The 22,591-nt window shown below is 37.1% G+C and overlaps 1 protein-coding gene across 3 annotated transcripts in view; it reads left to right on the forward strand.

Annotated features, from left to right (window-relative positions):
- Positions 1-22,591, forward strand: part of LOC308688002 (protein NLRC3-like) — an 83,596-nt gene that overhangs the window by 23,927 nt on the left and 37,078 nt on the right. For all 3 annotated transcript variants that reach the window (XM_081360818.1, XM_081360819.1, XM_081360820.1), the window contains exon 7: positions 15,573-15,746. In XM_081360818.1, the coding sequence (XP_081216944.1) occupies positions 15,573-15,746 (174 nt within the window). The remainder of the gene's footprint in view (positions 1-15,572; positions 15,747-22,591) is intronic.

The following is a 22,591-nucleotide window of genomic DNA, read 5'->3' on the forward strand; positions in this document are numbered from 1 at the left end:
GCGGGTTTTATCGCCTCTCCCGAACCGAATTTATCAGTTCAGTGTATCTAGAAACAGGAGCGCCATGGCAACGGGAGAGTGCCACAAAAAAACATGCAAAAACGAAAGTATAAGATACATTTTACGGCAGACTACATGAAAGTGTACCCCTGTCTTATAAGAGTAAAACATAATGATAGTCTTGCACGCTGTAAAGTTTGTAACAGTGACTTCAGCATTGCCCATGGTGGGTTAAATGATTGTAAAAGACATGTTGAGGTGAGTTCAACAAGTTTCATTAAATTCATGTGCATATTAGCCTATTCCTTAGACCTGTTTAAAGCTGCAATGGAATATAAATAAAAGCAGTTCACATGAATAGTATAAGCAGCTTATAAATAGTAAAAGTAATCTACAAATTGTAACATTATGAACAAATAAATGCATAGGCCTATAGCCTATAGAAATTTTGTATTATGCTTTAATATATTTTTTTTGGGGGGGGGGGGGGGTACCTCCCTGAAATGAACTTTTGCAGGTTGGGATGTCTGACAATGTGTACTCACACACTCTCTCTCTCTTTCTCTCTGACACACACACACACACACACACACACACACACACACACACACACACACACACGAGTACATTTGTGAGGCTATAAAACAACTGCTCTCTTATAATCTGTCAAAAAAATTCTAATTATTGACGTTGAACCTTGATTCCCAAAAAAATGCTAAACTTTGACAAAAATATTTTATTTTTGTTATAATTGTGATTTTATAATATTTACATATGAATCCAACTGAATCCAACTTGTGAAAAGATATCTTTCAGGTATTCAAATAGCAAATAGCATATAGTGGAGCTCTATAGCCATCTAGTGGTTAAAGTGATTTTTTTTTTTTAAACTGCATTTTCCAAAAAATGGGCATAAATGTTACATTAAACTATTTAAAATGATCCACGTTATCCCCATGAATGAAAGTTAGAAATCTGGGTCTTTTATAAAGTGAATTTTACATCAAATGCTGTTTTTTTTTGTAAAAAGCTTTATTTATTTATTTATTTATTTATTTATTTATTTATTTATTTATTTAAAACTGCACAAATGTTGAGTAAAAACATTAACAAACAGAATAAAATTACATTTGTAAAAAAAAAAAAAAACTATTATCTTGTTACAAAATTAAATTTTATTGTCTGGGGTCTCTGGAGACCCCAAAAAACACGAGTGTAGACAAAAATAAAGACCATCAGAGGGTTAAATCTGTTCATCAAATAACGTTAATGTATTAACCAGCATTTATGACCGATAAACAATGCATTTGTTTTTATTTAATGGGAGACTGTGTCAAATGCAGCACTTGTTTATTAACCCTGAATCCATTGACAGAAGAATGTCATTAACCACCCCAAGAAGAGCAGTTTCAGTGCTATGAGATGGGCGAAATCCTGACTGAAAAGGTACAAAAAGACCATTAGGATCTAAGTATGATCTCAGTTGTGAAGCCACAACTTTTTCAAGTATTTTGCTTAAGAATGGTAAATTAGATATTAGATATAAGCTGGCAGGATGTGGAATTAGACTTCATAATTAGATCACTTATGGCAGCAGAGGTAGTCAGAGTAAAAGCAGAGTGAGTTTGTTGAATGAGCTGAATCAGCTTACATCAAACGAACATTTGAGTCACTTTGGTGTCTTTGGTAATGGATTCAATTGACTTTAATGTGTCTGAAAATAATTGAGAAAAGCTATTCACAAGCACTGCAGAGCCAGAAATAACATGTTGTGGTGGATTAGTGAGATTAAGTATAGCAAAGAGTGATTTGGGCCTGCACATGGAATTCTTAAAAGTACAGTTGTTACTCAACCAGAATAATACGCCAATTTTTCATACGGCGGTAAAATTGGGGATGTGTATTTGCTGCCTTTTACCCCTAAGTGGCACTATAATCACAGACTTTGAAAAGTGTCAGTTTATTATCTCTATTACATAATCTGACGCTGCGCTGCGGCTCATTGAGAGCGATTGAGAGCTGGTAGCAGATAAGTTCAAGTGAAACAGTAGTTAAACTAATTCATAATCACAATACTGAAATTACATTACAACTTTAGAACTGAAACAAATGTAGGCTTCTATTATTGCATCAAATTTAAGCAAAGTAGGCTAAACTTTAACATTGTGTGCCCAATTTTTCTAAAGGCAATGCATGTCAATAGTAGGGATGCTCCAATCCGATATTTGTTTCGGGTATCGGCTCAGATATGGAATAAAATTTTAGATCGGGTATCGGTAACAATGGGCCCGATCCGTAGGGGCATCAAATTACAGCGAGAGCGATTCGAAGCTTACAAAGCAGTCGGCTCTCTAAACGCTCTCGCGGTAATTCTATGATGTGCGATTAAGTGTGTGACATCACGCGCTAGCAACATGCACAGAACGCAGGCGGCAGGTAAACAGTTTCCAATTCAAACAAGCTAACGTGCATACCTATCAACACTCCTGTTTTCCCCCAGAGTCTCCTGTATTTCACACCCATCTCCCACCCCCCTCCCATTTTTTTTTCTCCCGTGAAACTCCTGTAATTTGTATGGCCCAAACCTCGTTAAATGAATAACCACATCAATTTATTATTCCAAGGTTGTCCGATTGCCAGATCTTGTATTAAACGTATCCTACTCACACAATCAACACTTCATACAAATTTCAACCCATTTGTGAGCTCAACCTGGCAACCTACAACCCAGCTGCGCTGTTGACATCTGCGCAGGTAGTAGTTGGGAAGTTGGATAAGCGTCACGGGTAGAAATGGGAGGAGAAGACTCAGTGGTAAATATTTAACGAAATTAATGCAGCATCCGTTTTAAAATAAATCGCTAAAAATAAATAAAAAAGAAACATGAATATATCTTATCCATGCTTTGTTTTATTTTTATTGAATATCATGTATTTGTTAATATCTGCGCAATTAATGTGTATTTTAGCCATCCAGCACCCCCCATAAAGTTAAGAAAGTAATGTTTAAGTCAAGCCTGCCTGATGCCTTTCACAAAAGAATGATCCCAGTCTCTTCCACACAGTGAGGCATACTGTTTATTAGGTAATTCAGCACTGTTTTTATTTTAGTATCGGATCGGTATCGGCCGATACTGAATCCCAGATATCAGAATCGGTATCGGAGGCAAAAAATGCTGATCGGAGCATCCCTAGTCAATAGATTATGTGTCTTATACTTCATGTTATTTCAATTTGTTAAAGGTGCTGTATGTAGCTTTTCTACCAAAACAAATCATTTTTTTATTGCCTGTGTGTGAAGGGGTTGTAATCTCACATTCAAATTATCCACTTTGTGGGTTTTGCTATTACCTCTGAAAGCAAGTATTCTTATTTTTATGTGAAGGTCCTGGGTCGGATTTACCGCCAGTGACGTCACCTGCATGCGCGCTCCCGAGCCTCTCGCCTCGTCTAGCCTACTGACTTTGCACTAAACAGCGACGACACTGCAACTTATGACATGGACTTATGACTTATGCTTCTTATGACATGTTTGATAACACTAAGAAACAACCTGCGCCCAACAAAACACAGACTCCAACACAAACTCCACATATTGCTAAAAAATTAAATAAAAAGTTTTTTCTGCTGAAGCTCGTAAGGCCAGACGTGAATCGGATGAACTTCGGGTAAAAAACACGGATCAACATCGGCAGGGTATTTGAATAATGGAGAAACCTTATCTACAAACCTAGAATGTACATTTCCTGAAGAAAATGTGAAGTGGTGCTTGCAGTGACAGAATTCGGCACGGTTGATAGGGTTCCATACTTATCATGGTACGAGCATGGAGCATTAGTTCAACGTCAAGCTGATAAAAGTAGCCTATTATTGTAACGTTGCAGTGAGAGTTTACCTGAGTTTCCAGCATGTTGTGGGATGCTTTGTGTGTTACGTCCGGTTGCGTCTCAGTCTGGCCGGTACCCACAGTGCTCGCTCATAAATTCGAGCATGCGTAAGAGCACGCGCTTGTAAACTTATTGGTTACAATCTGAAACATCACCGCTAGAGGCCGCTAAAAACTACATACAGCACCTTTAATAGATTTATTAACTGAAACATAACAGTGAAATAAATTAAATTAAAACATTGATCAGGACTTGCTAACCGATGTTAGTTGGCAGCATATGTGTTTTAGAATTCTTTATTAAGAATTAAATAGGCTTACAGTAGGTTATGATTTGCATAATTTTCTTTAATAAATAAAAACATTTCAACAAAACATTGCGATAAAAAAAAATACATCAATGAGGCTTTGCATGAGCATAAGCAGGGCTGTACAGTGTGACATATCTGCTATGGAAGAAATATGATAGTATCGTGCTACAGCACACATTCTATCAGCTGCAGTGCTGGCGCCTCAGTCCCAATACTGTAAATCTCTACGTACATTCACATCACATGTTAATGCAGCGGTAGAGTTACACTCACAGGACACTGCACTTATTCGCAATAACAAAAGTTGTCACAAATTATTTGCTCGTGCTTTAAAGCTTTGCCAGGTAAACATTTCTACATTAATTTCATCCTTTTAATGTTAATAAAACAACAAAAGAGAAAAACACTCACTACTCTTGACTGAATTAAGATTTTTATCTTCACCCACTTTGGCCTAAATGTCCTAAATTTGGCCTAAATAAAGATAAGCATACATCAAACAATGAGAATATATGTGACCCTGCCTGTGAAAACCCAGCTAAAGTCATTTTTTTTTGTGATTCAATGTTTTCTACATAAAATCATCCTACACAATGTAAAGAACATTCTGTGAAAATATAACCTTGATATCTTTAATATTGACTGAGTAAGGCCATGTCAAAGATTTGCTCAAATTCGGGCTCAGAAAATCATATTTTTGACATTTGATCCATAGTTATCCTGCATATGTGCCATATAACACATTAACCCCCTGAGGTCGGCTATCGCGCCGGCGCGATAGGCCCGTTTTTTTCCTTATCAGTCCAAAAAAAAAATCGAAATACTAATATTAATTTTTATCTTATAAGCTTGTGCTATACATCAATCGATCCTGTTTAGTGTGTATTTTTTTATGTATACTCATGATAAAAACAAAGTGTTGTGCTTTTCGCCAAATAAAGAAAAATAAACATGATGCGAGTTCTGCCTACTCTCCGTCAGTGAAGTCAATTCTGAAACGCGTCCGAAAATGAACCATAACTCAGCGAATACTCAGTCAAACAGGCATACAGACACACAGACATGAAGCTTGAATTCTCTTCTTTTAAATGAAGTAAGTTTTATAAAAAACAAATATTCACAGTTTATGTAATATGTATGTAAAGAGAGAGATGTCAGTCGTTCTCATCTCAGCTAATTAAGTTTTAATGTAACTCCGCCCACGGAGACCGCGCTATACAAACGCAAATGTGAGGCGATTCATACAAACCTGTGAAACGCCCACATCCGCTGGATAAGGCCGGTGACACACTGGATGCATGGCGTAAGTCTCAGCTGCGTGGCGTGTCCGTTTTTATTTCGGCTCCCATGTTAACAGTTTAGAGTTTGCACACTGCCTGTGTGAGACGCGCGTCTCAGGCGCGGCATGAGCCTCGTGGAAAACGCGTGCATGCTCGAAATAGAACCGACGCCTATTTTTCACGCGACACGCAAGCGTCTTGGAAGCGTTTCCATGCAAAATTGAATAGGAAAATCTGTTTATGTCATTTTGACACGAATACATATTAATAAATGTCATTTTGATGTTTAAAAGTGTCTAGGTTTTGACATAAATGCAAATATAAATGTAATTTTACAAAATATTATCGATTTTCAAATACTGCTGTATTGAATGAACAGCTTTTAGCAAACTCTATTGCTATACTGAGATGAGGAATATATACTGTATGTGTTTTGTCAAAAATAAAGTCATCAACTAACTAATGAATCCTTTACTTTGAAATACGTATGATAAAATGTATACTTTAGTTTTGAAAGACGTTGAATAGTTTTGAATAGATTGTAAAGTTTTTACTGTACAATAGACTGCCACATCAAATAAGCTTTTGTTTGCCAATTTTGCTTATATGTTAAATATAGTATGTTTTGTCAAAAATAATAGTCATCAAATAATACGTTTTGTATACTTTAGTTTTTAAAAAGAAAGATTACACTTGAATTGTTGTTGTAATTGTAACCTTTTTAATAAAAAATATATATTTACAAGGTAGATGTAAACAAACTATTAAAAGGTAAATATTTTTTTTTTCTTTAAATAATTTGTATTGTGTTTTATTAGTCAAGTCAAGTCAAGTCATCTTCATTTATATAACGCTTTTAACAATGTAGATTGTTTCAAAGCAGCTTTACAGAGATAAGCGTATAATTTAAGGTAACAGAGATTGTTTTGGCTTTATAGCAGAGTTAAGTTATTTTCCATCTAAAGTTAGTTTTGATTGATTTGCTTCCATCGCAACGATCATTTGTTATTAAATTAGGGGCCGCTAAGACGACACCATTCCCTCTACACAGACTTTAAACGCGAACCTGTGAGAAACGCTGATGGCGTTCACATGCGCATTTAGAATGGGTTCTATAGTTATGTGCGTTTGAAAATACGCAGGTTTGGAATTCCCTACAAGCCAAGCCTAAACAAAGTACTTGTCTTTCCTTATAAATTTTGATAAAGAATTTTATTTTATTTTGTTGCTTTGGGGTAGGAACGTGAAATGAATTTTCCCGACAACGCCTTATCTGTATAGTGGTAGAGGGATCCTCCATAGGGAGAGACTAGTTGGCACTTCAGCACTGCGTTGTCATCAGTCCAGGCGAAGGTCCTTCGTCAGATCTGGATACGGCCTGGATCCGGCAGGCTGCAGGAAAACCTCGGGATAAACACAGACACTAAAATTAGCGTAGATGCCATTCTTCTCATGATGTAACGAGTACATCAGGATTTATGGGAAGTGTTCCCGGTTCCAGCTGACCTAATCTATGCAGCCTAACATTAAATTATAGAAGTCTATAATGTATTATGTGAATGCTAGGTCAAAGAGATGTGTCTTTAATCTGGCTTTGAACTGACAGAGTGTGTCTGCTTCCCGGACAATGGTAGGAAGACTGTTCCAGAGTTTTGGTGCTAAATAGGAAAAGGATCTACCACCAGCAGTCGATTTTGATATTCTAGGTATTAGTAACGGGCCGGAATTTTGAGATCGCAATAGACGTGACGGACTATAATGCGTTAAGAGCTCGCTCAAGTACTGCGGAGCTAAACCATTTAGTGCTTTGTACGTGATCAGCAATATTTTAAAATTTATGCGATGTTTAATAGGGAGCCAATGCAGTTTTGACAGAACTGGGCTAATATGGTCATACTTCCTGGTTCTAGTAAGAACTCGAGCTGCTGCGTTTTGTACCAGCTGTAGTTTGTTTATTAAGCGTGCAGGGCAACCACCCAGTAGAGCATTACAATAATCCAGCCTTGAGGTCATGAACGCATGAACTAATTGTTCCGCATTTGTCAATGAGAGCATATGGCGTAATTTAGATATATTTTTAAGATGGAAAAATGCAGTTTTACAGATACTAGACACGTGACTTTCAAATGAAAGATTGGTATCAAAGAGCACACCCAGGTTCCTAACCGACGACGAAGACTTAACAGAGCAGCCATCGAGTGTTAGACAGTATTCTAGGTTATTACGTGAGGAAGTTTTTTGTCCAATAATTAGAAACTCAGAATTTAGAAGAAGGAAATTACGAGTCATCCAATTTTTTTATATCAGCTATGCATTCCGTTAATTTTGTGAATTGGTAAGTTTCGTTAGGTTTTGAAGAAATATACAGCTGAGTATCGTCAGCATAACAGTGAAAGCTAATTCCATGTTTCCTAATGATATCTCCTAATGGTAGCATGTACAGAGTGAACAGCAGCGGTCCTAGTACTGAGCCTTGTGGTACGCCATACTGAACTTGTGATCGATGAGACATCTCATCATTTACTGCTACAAACTGATAACGGTCAGATAAGTATGATTTAAACCATGCTAGTGCATTTCCCGTAATGCCAACATAATGTTCTAAACTATTTAAAAGAACGTTGTGGTCAATAGTGTCAAATGCAGCACTAAGATCGAGTAACACTAATAGAGAGATACAACCACGATCGGATGATAAGAGCAAATCATTTGTGACTCTAACGAGAGCTGTCTCGGTACTATGGTACGGTCTAAATCCGGACTGGAAATCCTCGCAGATATCATTTCTATCAAGAAAGGAACACAGTTGTGAGGATACTGCCTTTTCTAATATCTTTGACAGAAAAGGTAGATTCGAGATCGGCCTGTAATTGACTAATTCTGTAGGATCAAGTTGCGTTTTTTTAACAAGCAGTTTAATCATAGCCAGCTTAAAGTTTTTTGGTACGTATCCTAGAGACAAAGATGAATTAATGATATTAAGAAGAGGATCTAAGACCTCTGGAAGCATCTCTTTCAGTAGCTTAGTCGGTATAGGGTCTAACATACATGTTGTCGATTTAGATGATTTAACGAGTTTAGTAAATTCTTCCTCCCCTATAGCAACGAATGAATAAAATTTTTCCTCAGGGAGACTACAATGCACTGCCTGATGCGATACTGTACTGCCCTACAAAGGCAAAAGACCTTAAGTCGCTAGAGTGTGGAACTGAGAAAAATGACTTTAAAGATTTTTAGTTGTCCCGCCAAATTAATTATAGGTAGGACACTGGAAATCTGGCAAATAGATGTTTTAGTAATGGAAATTATATACATAAAAAAATCTTGAGCTCAAACTTGACTTTTGACCACTATTTTAAAGTTACTGTACTCTGCCTTTGTATTGTCAGCAAAAAGTGAGAAGTCATGCCAAGGCAAAAGGCAGTAACTTCCACATTATCAATATTTAGTTGCTGATCACCATTAACAAAATCATTATAGTAACACCTGTATAAAATCTAGTGATCATGGCATTTATTTTGTATGATTTACAATTATTTATAGCCATCTACTTATTGCTATCCTGTGCTTTGGTTGCATTCTGATGGCATTATTAATACATTTGACATGACAAAATACCTATTAGTCCAGCGTTGACTCGATCGACCGCGTTTAGGGCGGGGCTGAAGGCGAAGTTTTGGCACTCTGCCAGCTAGTTTGCCAAGCTTTAATTCTTGGTTGTATTCATCTGATACGGCAATGTGTAACGTTTTTCTGTCAACTCTGCATAATCCTTCGCGATCGATATCGCACGTTTGTCGATGGAGCAGACCATACTAAATGTTCTGACCGCTCTGAAAACATCAGAAGTTAGAGCGACTGATGGCAGCTGTACAAAGTACACAGGCTACACCGTAATTTAAATTTTAATGGACATTAAAACAAAGGCAGATAACCGTACAATCTGGTAGGTAGCATTATTTGATTGAACACCGGCACAGTAACTTCATATTGACGCGCGGCTAAACAAAGGCAGAGCACCGTAACTCGTAATTTGAGCGTTCCAAAACAAAGCCAAAGAGCGGTAACTGATGTTACGGTGTTCTGCCTTGGTTTCTCATGGGCTTTTGGAAGTTACTGTTAAGACAAATCATTATTTTCTCGAAAAAAAAACGGAATTGATTCAAGATACTTATCCACATGATAAAGAAGGTCTTGAATGTGCCAAAAATATAAATAACTCATTTTCGACCAAAAACGAAGTTACGGTCTTTTGCCTTTGCACGGCAGTGTAGTGGGCGGTTGCATAGTTATAATCTTCTCCCTGATATTATCAATCTTATAAGTGAAGAAGTTCATAAAATCATTACTGCTGTGTTGCTTGGAAACTTCTGGGCTTGAAGCTTTATTTGTCGTTAGTTTAGCCACCGTTTCAAATAAATACCTAGGATTATGTTTATTTTCTTCTAATAGGGTTGAAAAATAAGCAGATCTAGCAGCTTTTAAAGCCTCTCTGTAAGTAATTGAGCTCTCCTTCCATGAAATGCGAAATACCTCTAGTTTTGTTTTCTTCCATTTGCGCTCCATTTTTCTGGCTGCTCTCTTAAGGGCCCGAGTGTGCTCATTGTACCACGGCGTTGGACTATTTTCTTTAATCTTCTTTAAGCGCAACGGAGCAACTGTGTCTAAAGTGCTGGAAAAGAGAGAGTTAAACGTTTCTGTTGTAATATCTAGTTCTTCTAAGCTATCTGGGATGCTGAGATGATGAAACTGATCAGGAAGATTATTAATAAAGCTATCTTTAGTAGCAGAAGTGATAGGTCTCACATATTTGAAACGTGGAGTCGGCTTTGCAGCCTTGGCTAAATGCAAATTACACGAGACTAGGTAATGATCTGAGATGTCATCGCATTAGTGACAAATTTGGGGAGAGGATAAATATTCCAAAACTGAAAATACAGTATGAGAATTAACTGCACATTTACTAGATGTTTATCTTGGATATTATACAATTTGCAAGCACAATTTGTGAAAAAAAAAAAAAAGAAAAATGCGATGCTTCCAACTGTGAACCAATTTGGTAGTGTATATATATATATATATATAGACTCGATTAGCATCGCAGTTCACTCTGCCTTACCCAGAAGTTGGATGTGTGCTTGATTTCATACCGTTTTGCTCCGTCAGAGCCAGTCGTCAACGGCCGGTAACTCAGAGGGATCCCCTGACCACTGAAATAAAAGGTGTTGAAATCCCAGGACACATTGGAAAGGGGTAATGCCAGTGGAGGGTTTCTGAAGGGAATTTTGAGCATATTCTGCCCAGGGTAAGAAGCGGCTCTAGTCCGACCGATTCTGCTGACAGTATATTCTAAGAAACCTTGTGAGTTCTTGGTTCAGGCATTCGGTATGGCCGTTCGATTGTGGGTGATATCCTGATGTGAGGTTTATATTTACATTAAGCTGGCGGAAGAAGGTTGTCCAGACATGAGATATGAACTGGAAACCCTCGGTCTGAGACAATATCTTCAGGTAGTCGATAATAGCGAAACACGTAGTGGGAGAGATATTCTGCTGTTTCGAAAGCTGTTGGGAGCTTGGGTAGATGTATTAATCGATGTGCTTTAGAAAAATGACCAATGACTGTTAATATAATGGTGTTACCCTGGGAGGCCAGGAATTCAGTGAAAAAAATCAGTAGCAATGTGTGACCAAGGTCATTGAGGAATGGGTAGTGGCTGTAGAAGGCATGCTGTGGGTTGTCCAAAAAAATTTGCTGTGTGTAATACTGACAGTTACTAATGTATGTGATTTGTGTCTCTGAAGAAAAGGTAGACCAATGATGACTGGATTGTGAGGGGAACGGTTGAGGTAAAAGCATGTTTGCTCTGTGTGTAGAACTCCAACTACACACAAGTAGGGCCCGAGTCAAGTAGGGCCGTAGTTATGATGGTACTCATAGAGAACATTATCTTTACATTTACTTCTATACATGAAGTGTAATGACCAGGAACAATGGAGGTACTCACTAGTGTTGTTACATATGACACTGAAGCTTCAAAGCGCTTATCGAGTGCACAGCGCAATTTCTCATGAAGCTCTGTGTCGGAGCATGTATTGTTTTCAGAGAAACGTGATCAACGAAAAACGAAGCCTCACTTTTTTTCTAGTCAAGTGAATGCTTCACTTTGCATTTCAGAATGTTTAACCCTCTGAGGTCTGAGCTGTTTTCTGGGCCCTGGAGGTGTTCTGACATGCTCTGACATTTGTGGTTATTTCTGTTACTTGTGACATTTTCATGGCTAAAGTCTAATTACACTGTATTCAGCACAAACTCTGCTACAATAATATATCAGCAGCATGTATGTAAAAGTTTGTAGTTTTGAGATAATGACATTTATGCGTGGTTTGTGAAAATACAAAAATAAATTCTCACTGAAATAAGGTCATGAAACCCATACTGATTATTTCTTCACAAGACTTTTGAAAATTGTATCACGTAGCCTAGAATATTTGCTCTAAAACTATGTGAGAATCACCCTGACTGCTCATTCAGAGAAGACAATATATTGATTTAAAAATTTTACGACGTGTTTTGTGTTAGAAAGCAATATGCGAAGGGACGGATCACCTCATTAATATGAAAGCTTTCCACACCTGAGAAAGACAAAGAACCTCCCTAATGGCCCTATTAGGAGCTTATCAGGGCCCATCATTCTGACCAACCTTGCACAAAGAATGAGGAGATTTAAAAAAGAATGGCTTTTAAAATTGTTTGGATTTATTTACAACACAACATAATCCAAAGATACACAACAAAAAAGCACTTATTGAAGAAAGAGACCTTTGTGCCATTCCTAAAAACATTGTACATACCTTTCATTTTCTAAGGTGTTTGATTTTCACTTTACCATGTTCATGTACAGAGACATGTACTGTGAATGTTGAAGTCAGCAGGACTCAGTGGCATCTGGGCCCTGAAAAAAAAAAAAGTGAACATACTGATATCAAGAGAAAGGCCTGCACGATTTTGGGAATACATTTTAGATTTTTCTTGTTAAAATTGCTTTTTAAAATTCACAGAATACACACACACACTCACACAAATGTTTCCAACAATATATAATGAACACCAGGTTTGTTGTACCTTGTAGGTATAGGCTATGCGCAGTGCTGCATAAAATAATAACAATATAGCAGCCTATATATATTTTCAAAAAGATTTCAGTAACAACTAAGCTAGAGAAAAATATATTGATTATCATGTTACTTCAAATGTTTCCATTCGTTATGATGATATGAAATGAGATAATAGTAAAAACATGAAGCCGTTTGGAGCGTTTTGCTTTTCCAAAATATGATACATTCAAACGCGATCGCGATCAAAAATATGATACATTAAAACGCGATTGCGATCAAATATAAAACATTATGGTTAGGCCTACCATATACATAGCCTATCTACGTTTGAGCAGATATCCACAAACACAGTAACAGTAAACACGGGTCTAAATATTATAATATTCACCATATATCTAGCAACAGTTCAACTGCAATGTGAAATTTATGCAACAATAGCAAACTAATATGTAAGAATTACTTACCTTATCTTTCTTGTCTTCAAATATCGTTCTTCTTCTTCTGATGTAAATCCAATGTAAGCTCAGGCACGTCTTTCAAACTCGACGAAAAGTGAAGTGAAGTGTTTTGTTGTTGAGGTAATGAGGGCGATCGCGTTCCATGTGGAGATTTGCATGTGAATATCTTTTGCGCGAGTGGGCGTGGCCGAATTAAAAATAATTAGGAAGCGTTTGAGAAGCTGGAAATCTTGTTGGTTTTATACAAATTACTTAAACAGAGAATATTTGTTTTCGTTTTGAATCCGATCATTTAAAAGTACACACTTAAATGTTTATAAAGGTGTATGGCTCATAAATGTGTGACAAGTATTCGCTGAGTTTTGTTTCAGTTTATAGACGTGCTCAAGAAAAAAAAGTTCACCGCGACGGAGAGGCAGAACGCACACACTGTTTATTTTCTTTATTTTACAAAAGCACAATGTTTTGATTTGATTGGAAGTGGACACATACAAAAGTAGAAATACCACAGATTCTTTTTTTATATTTATTTTTTCTGTATGACCATAAATGACGGAGAAATTTAAGTTTATAGTGCTACAATGTGGAGAAAATCCAGCAAAACGCGCCGGCGCGTTTGTCGACCTCAGAGGGTTAAACCCAGACCACTACTCTACGGGTTTTTGGAGGTTCAAGTCCGTTTAATATTTTTTTTATATATATAAATATAAGCCTATAGTCTATATTACATGATCATATATTCTGCCATATAAACACTATAAAAACTATAAAATAATTACAGCACTATTTACTTGCATTAAACAACTCTATTGGAATTATTATAATTAGTATCATTACATTTAATTTACTGCCACACTTTAATATGTCAGTTGTATTATCAGAAAACTGAATATTTAGCGTTGTCAGGCTTTTATTTGTGCTTAATGGATGAAACAACAGCGCTGCGCACTCTGATTTATGCTATAAATTTGACCTGCCACAGTTTTCGACACTGCTGATGCTTCAAATCTTTTTCCAAAACAATCAAAGAAAAGCTTCAAAGATTCAAGAAGCTTTGTTTCTCCATCCCTAGTACTCACCCTCGGAGTTTACTGTTGTGTTGGTCAAATTTGGCAGTTTGCTCTCAGATGTCCTGCTTGACTGCAATACAGACACAGATGTTCCCTGATGCAGCGTTCTTGCTCTGTGGACAGATGAGTTCATCCAGCATTGGTTCAGTGTCATCCATAGGGAAGTTTGCTTAGTGAAGAGGATTAGAGAATCTGTTTGTTTTTCGAGAGTGAATGAGATAGTCAATATGGATCGCTAAATCGATGAATTGATCAGTTGTGAGAAAAATGCTCAGAAATGTTAGCCATGGCAAAACAAGACTTTGCACTGAGCCTAGCGTGTTCAGAGCTTAAATAGTCCATGAAACGGGGAACAGGTATTTGTGCAATCAGTCCAGGTATGCGAGTTCTGGGATTTGTAGTCAATACTCAGTTAATACTGTTAATACTCAGATGAGAGAGACCTGTGGCAGATGGGATGATTTTCGAAGGTAGTGTTTGTAACTATCTAGAAGTACAGCAATCAGTTCAGATGCAGAGATGCACAGATACAGAGATGATCAGTTCAGATGCAGAGATGCACAGATACAGAGATGATCAGTTCAGATGCAGAGATGCACAGATACAGAGATGATCAGTTCAGATGCAGAGATGCACAGATACAGAGATGATCAGTTCAGATGCAGAGATGCACAGATACAGAGATGATCAGTTCAGATGCAGAGATGATCAGTTCAGGTGCGCTCCATGTTTCCACTTATATTATATAAGTTATATATAGTTATAGTGATCTGTCATATGCATTAAAGAGTGTCAAAATGTTTAATTTGAAAGTTAAGACCTTGTTCTTATCAAAATAACAAAGCTCATAGCAATTATTTGATAGGAGTAAGTAACAGGCTATTTATTGTGTTTGCAAAATTATTACCTTCATCTGGGTGTGGATGGTGATGATCCCACAGGTGCTGTACATATTAGATGTGTTCACTGCTTTTGCTGACACTTTTCATCTAAATGTTTTGCATATTGCATACCTGTCTTCAACTACTCCTGAATCATGTTTAGAGAGCCAACATGCCCCAATAGCTAATTTAATTTGTTTCTTCGGCAAGTACAAGAGATTGCATTGTTCCACCATGTTTTCAATTTGAGAGTTTCACATGTGCTGAAAGTTGATTTGCACGCACCCTGCCTTACCTAGACAATCACCTAGTGAACTCAGCTACTATAGTAACAGCCTCACAGAGTATCCAGACAGAGGGCATGCCACACACAAGTCACAATAACGCACAATACCGTGACCATTGTAATCACTTTCAATTTTGAAATTGGGTAATCTCAACATCACTAATTGCAATCAATCAGAGGTCCTTGTAAAGATAATTGATGGTTTGAAGAGCCGTTTTGTTTATTGTAGTATATATTCTCTAAAAATGAAGCACACTGACATGAACACTTACTGTTGTTGTAGATTATCTCAGTGTTTGGTGACAGAAGAAGGTTGTGCTGCTCTGGCTTCAGCTCTGAGTTCAAACCCTTCACACCTGAGAGAGCTGGACCTGAGCTACAATCACCCAGGAGAATCAGGACTGAAGCTGCTCTCTGATACAATGAAGCATCCAGACTGCACACTGGACAAACTCAAGTAAGTGGACCAGTAAGAATTATACTGGCTGGTGTGTATGTGAGAGAGACTGAGAGTTTTTAATAGTTTTTGAACACTGAAGGGGTCCCAGTGTGTTAAAAAGTGACACCAAGCAGTCCTGACAAAGCATCCAGACGAGTTGTTAGTGAGAATGTGTTGAGAAAATAATGTATAGACTCTGATACTATAGAAGCTGTAGAAACCTCACATAGACATAGTACTGGAACTTCCTCCTTCATTTCCCAACATACTCTTTAACCCTCTGGAGTCTGAGCTGTTTTCTGGGCCCTGGAGGTGTTCTGACATGCCTTGACATTTGTGCTTTTTTCAGTTATTTATAAACATATTAATGGCAAAGGTGTAAATTCACTCTATATAGCACAAACAGGGCTACCAAAATATCTGATCAACATGCATGTATATGTTTGAATTTTTAAGAGAATAATGTTTATGCGTGGTTATTGGAAAAAATGTAAATGAAAGTTGCAGAAATAAGGCCACAAAACACACAGTAAATATGTGTCAATAAGACTTTTGACTAATGGATGTGGTCGCCTATAGTTTTTTCTTCAAAATTATGTGAAAATAGTCTTGCTTTATCGTTCACATAAAACCATACATTGATTTAAATTGATGTAAAACAGGTTTTGCTTGGAAAGCCAATATGCGAGGGGGGCGTGAACGAGGAGTGGATTTCACCTTAGATTACATTGTCCCACCCACTCTGCATAATGACTCTGCATAATTAGCCATTCATTCAGGTGTGAAACTGACTGAGCCACAATGAAAGGACAAAAGATATATTTAGAAGAAGACTTATATTGACCATTTAAGATTTTCCTTACATCTTGTAAATATGTTTTGCTATTTTATTAAAAAGGTTACAATTACAACAATAATTACAATTTTAACAATATTTCAAGTGTACTCTTTCTTTGTAAAAAAAAAAAGATTATAGGCCTACATTTTATCTATGTATTCATATTTCAGTCGATTTTTACTCATCTCAGTCTAGCAATACAGTTTGCTAAAACATCATTCACACACTCGATTTAAATTTAACTTCTGGCAAAGATGAAGTTGATGATAGGCTTTTGACTCGCGATCTTCGCAGTAGGCTAGTGAACGCACCGGAGAAATGCACATTTATTAGGCTACATAGTTTTTTTGTTTTGGATGGTTTTGTTTAGAACCAGCTTTCTGTAAATATATTTCAATTTTTTTTAGACATGTGAGGCGAGTAGGCTACGGGTTCATGATGATCTCCAGTTCAGACCTTATGTTGTGATTGCTAGCATATATATATATAAAATCCAGGAAATTTGTTAATGAAAAAATTATTAAAATTAAGATACAATTGATACAAAACGAAATTCGTTTTAAAGAAAGGATTTGTACTTTCTGTTTTGAGGTCTCTGTGAATGTTTGAAAGTCTTTTAGTGCTTAGAGCGCTCGCGTCCATAATGGAGAACTGTCACGTAATATTGTTTTTTTCCTCATAAATGCGAACACGAAAAATAAAAGACAAAAGACTTTTAAGTAAAACTTACTCCGAAATTGTGTCCTCAGCGGAATTTGCTCTTCAAAATGCTGCCGTTCGTCGTCTGTTATAATCTACCTCTGAGGAAACAACCCGGTATCGTGCATTCTTCCTCGCTGTCCAGAATCATCTGAAGGACGTCTTTATTACCGGAGAAGCGTGCCATACTCAAAACGCGATGAACTATCAGTAAGTCTGATAGAAACTGTGTTTTTATGGCATTGATCGGGGGGCGTATGCGATGATCACCTAAACTATTTACATGTGAATCGCGCCGGGGGCGGGGCGGACGCAGCTGATTATAAAGATAATGAGGCAGAAGGAAAAACGGTACCTCTCCTTGCTTTCAAACGGATTACATGAGTTTAAAACATTTGTTTTTTATATAAATTACTTCATTCAAAAGAAGAGATTTCAAGCTTCATAAAGACATATCTCACGTGCCTGTGTGAGAAGTATTCGCTGAGTTATGATTCATTTTCGGACGCGTTTCAGAATGGACTACACGGAGAGAGAGAAGGCAGAACTCGCTTCGTGTTTATTTTTCTTTATTTGGCGAAAAGCACAACACTTTGTTTTTATTGTGAGTATACACAAAAATAATACACATTTAACAGAATCGATTGATGTATGAAACTCCTATGGAAAATCAAAGTCAACAGAGTATTCATGAGTTTCTTTTACACTGATAAAAAAAAAGCGAGCTGGTATCGCCGGCGATACCGCCGACCTCAGGGGGTTAAGAGACCTCCATCTTACACCTATCACCCAAACAGATAACCTTCTCGAACATGTCTGTGAACCCATTTATGACACGTTGTGTGTGTGATAGAGGTTATTTTATATATATATGTTTAAAACTTTATTTCACAGTCAATTTACAAATAAATAAAATACAAAAATTAAATCCCCCATAAAAGTACAGAGAACATGTTATTATAACAGCACTGCATTTCAAAAGATGTCATATTGTTCATTACTATAATGTTAAAGATCAACAACAATCCTAGACATAAACACATGAACAGCCACAGTTGTTGTTTTGGAAAGCAATTTTAAGACTGTTTTTTTTTTTTTTTTTTTTTTTTTTTTTTCACCCATCCAAGCATTTGCCTTCAAACAGTATCACTTATCACATTTATTAAAAACTGTGACAAAGCATTTTTAATCCTGTATGTTATAACCAATCACACACATTTCTGTTGAGTTTGAGTGTGATGGCCAATCAGTGGCATTCAGTGTAGTCATCGCTGAAACGAAGTGCGCGCTTTCTCTGGCTGAATTCTGACTGAAACTCGAGAATTATCCCATCATAAACAACAAAGTGTCAGATTTCTGTCACTTCTTGTCTAGTTCAATTATTGGTTTTGTGACAGAGCTCTGACACTCTCGGTTTTGTCTCGTCTTTGTCTTAGTGCACGGTTACGAGCGTGCCGTGCACTATGGCAAGCCAAAGTATTCATAAACGCCTGGTCAGGCGTCTGATTGCACACTGTCACGTCAAAAGTGTGTGTTTCGACAGCCAAACGTGCGATTTGCCATAAAAGCACGCGTTCTTAAAGTGCACTTTGTGGTCACGGATTTTGCTTCAAAACGCGCGTCCTCGACGTGTGATCTGCTATTTAAAAGCACGTTCTCGACGTGCACTTTGGGGTCACCGAAAACGCACGTTTTTGACACGCGTATATCGTAACAAAAATGGGCGTCAAAAACGTGTGTTTTGAGTAGGACAAAACGCACGTTATGAACGCATAAACAGGAAAATCAAACAGGCAGTGCAAACGTGTGTGAAGTGCAGTGTTGGTCAAGTTACTTGGAAAAAGTAATTAGTTACTGATTACTGATTACTTATTTTCAAAAGTAATTAGTTACTTTACTAGTTACTTTACTATTAGTTACTTTTCAAAAACATGATGCACGAAATGAATACGATATAAAGCAATAGACCTTTCTGCTTAATTCTATTCTTTCTGCATATTCCATCATCTAAAATTGAATCAAATGAAACATTCTTTTTTAAAACTTGTTTTATTAGTTTCAGTATTTTAACTTTATGCACTTTGCATCAATGACTCACTCATTAAGATGGTCGCCTGCCGCCTCCTACTGGCGGTTTATAAATATTATTTCTATGCACAAATAATATTTCTTATTTGTATATTCAAAAAATATTTTAAATAATCTCATTACATTATTTAATGCAGTTTATTTGATTGGTAAAAGCCGTTTAGCACCTTATTATTCTATTGTAATTTATTGATCAAATTTAAGAATTTTAAATGAAAGATGAAGCAAACGATTAGGGAAAAATGCCCTTTAAAGGTCATTTTAAAAGGTTAAAATATCATAAATATGCCGATATATATATATATGTTAAAGCTGACTGAACTGATGAGAATACTGATTCGGAATAAATTATATTTACAACACACAAAAAAATCTAAAATTTTTCCTGTTCTAACAAATGTTTTTACTCGGACAAGTGAATGACCGACCGAAGGACAAATGAAAAGGCTTAAATGTTGAGCCCTGATATATTTTTTATTATTATTAATTTATTTACCCATAAACCTGTCTTTAGGAAGCCATAAGTTACAGTGGCAAGAATAACTTTGTGAAACCTTTGGGGATGGTGGACAGGGTTTACATTAAGACAGGAGTTTGCCTTAATCTAGTTGATCATGCATTTCTTTTCTTTTATTCCACAGCTGATGTGTGCAGTTTTTGCACACAGTTTGAAAAGGTTTTTTGGCAGTTTGCTAAAATAAAAGACCCATTCTAAGAGCTGTTGACTTTTCTACCTTGGGAAAGAACGTTAAACGAACAACTTAAAAAGGCATGACAAATCATGACATAAGACTGACATCACTCACAACGAACCAATGCATTATCCCTCATGAACAAATATAACGTCTGATGTTTGCACGTGCATACAGTTTACCATTACGACATCGTTCATGAATGAACATGACGTCTGAACACGGACAAATGGTTCGTGATGACGCGTCAAAATTCACGCGTTTCGTTTAAAGACTTTTGAACGCGATCGCTTGCCATAGTGTTTACCACTGACTTCGCGGCGCTCATGTCATTGTCGCGCCGCTCACGTCGCGAGACAGTCTCGCAGTATAACGCAGTAACGCAGCCTGCTTACGGGGAAGTAACAGTAATCTAATTACTGTTTTTGCAATTGTAATCCCTTACTTTACTCGTTACTTGAAAAAAGTAATCGGATTACCGTAACGCGTTACTTCTAACGCGTTACTGCCCATCAGTGGTGAAGTGTCCAAACAGGCGAAAAGAACGTGCTCGTTCCCTATAGTGTTCTCGAAATCGCACGTCGAAGGCGTCATTGCTCGAGTCATGCTTTTGTCCCTGTATGTGGTTTAGGACTCTTGTATTATTAAACCCAAGCAAAACAGCATGGAATTGTCGATGGCAAATTTGACAGAGGAGAGGATTATAATTGGTGAGTTATTATAATCCAATAGTTGTCATTTAGGTAAAAAAAAAAGAAGAAAAAAGAGAGAAAACAGACAGTTTTTTTATTTCAGCACCTCGGACAGTCCCCTAATCCCTTCGTTCGAGACACATCTCGCAAATTTGCCAGTTGTAATTTCGGTAACAATTTACAATAAGGTTTCATACATTATTTAACTACATTAGTTCACATGAACTAATAATGAACTGCACTTCTACAGCATTTATTGATCGTTGTTAATTTTAATTTCAACGTTTACTAATAATTATTAAAATCAAAAGTTGCATTTGTTTACATTACTTAATGCACTGCGAACTATCAGGGTACTAAAAGGGTACACTTCTCAGATTAGTAAAGAAGTAAAACAAAGTTGTTAAAGTAAAGTTTAAAAAAGTTATGAAGTTTAAGTTTTAGATTTTTTTTACCTGAATGATAACTATTGGATTATAATAACTCACCATTTATAATCCTCTCCTCTGTCAAATTTACCATTGACAATTCCATGCTATTTTGCTTGTGTTTAATGCTAATACAAGAGTCCTAAACCACATACAGGGACAAAAGCATGACAGACTCGAGCAATGACGCCTTCGACGTGCGATCTCGAGAACACTATAGGGAATGAGCACGTTCTTTTCGCCTGTTTGGACACTTCACACACGTTTGCACTGCCTGTTTGATTTACCTGTTTATGCGTTCATAACAAAAATGGGCGTCAAAAACGTGTGTTTTGAGTAGGACAAAATGCGCGTTTTTGATGCCCATTTTTGTTACGATATACGCGTGTCAAAAACGTGCGTTTTCTGTGACCCCAAAGCGCACGTCGAGAACGTGCGTTTTAAATAGCAGATCACACGTCAAGAACGCGCGCTTTTATGGCAAATCGCACATCAGGGATGCGCGTTTGGCTGTCGAAACGCACGCTGTTGATGTCTGTATGCAATCAGACGCCTGACCAGGCGTTTAGGAATACTTTGGCTTGCCATAGATATATGCGCCTGTCACTCAACCCGTCATGGATATATGCGCCTGCCTCGGGATCTTACACAATATATAAGGTGTTTTTAAACAAACTGCAGCGCGGATCCCCTGTAGCCAGCGGGAGTCAGAACGGTACGCACAATAGGTCAATATTCACCCAATATTCAACATTAACTAAATGCTTTTCACCTGCCTTACAGCTACTACCAGGCACTCCGACTGATGCATATAATCAAATAGACTGTTACAACCTCTCATAAAAATTATCAGCTCAGAGAAGAGATCTACGTAACATAAACAAGAACGAGTAAATGGCGAAATCCCTCAAATCTATTCACTCACTCACAACAGACGTCACAATAATAACGAACATACCAACCAGGAATCGAATTAAACACAACAGACAACAACTGATAAATAAAAGAGACACTTGTTTGCTGGCTAGACCACAAGATCTGTCGTCGCTGTTCTTTTTTTTTCTTTTATAAATATAGGATTTGTATTAAATATATATTCATTGAGTAGAATCGAAATCGAATTTAGAATCGAAATCGAATCGAATTGAGAGCTTGCGAATCGAAATCGAATCGAATCGAATTGTAACATCTGAATCAATACCCAGCCCTATTAGACATGGATTTACTTCAACTTTTATTTAGCCTACCCATTTGCTATAGCCTACACCATACACCTTACTTTATATTCTTTCCGGCGTTTAATCCGGAGCGCGAGTCTTGACACCTACGCGAGATCAAGATCTCTCACTGTTTAAATCTACCAGATCTCAATTTGATGCACATGTGCAAACAGACAGTGCAATCCTGCTCTTATTTGCCATCTTAT

Source organism: Scardinius erythrophthalmus (genome assembly GCF_964197995.2).
Source record: "Scardinius erythrophthalmus genome assembly, chromosome: 1".
NCBI classification, from domain to species: domain Eukaryota; kingdom Metazoa; phylum Chordata; class Actinopteri; order Cypriniformes; family Leuciscidae; genus Scardinius; species Scardinius erythrophthalmus.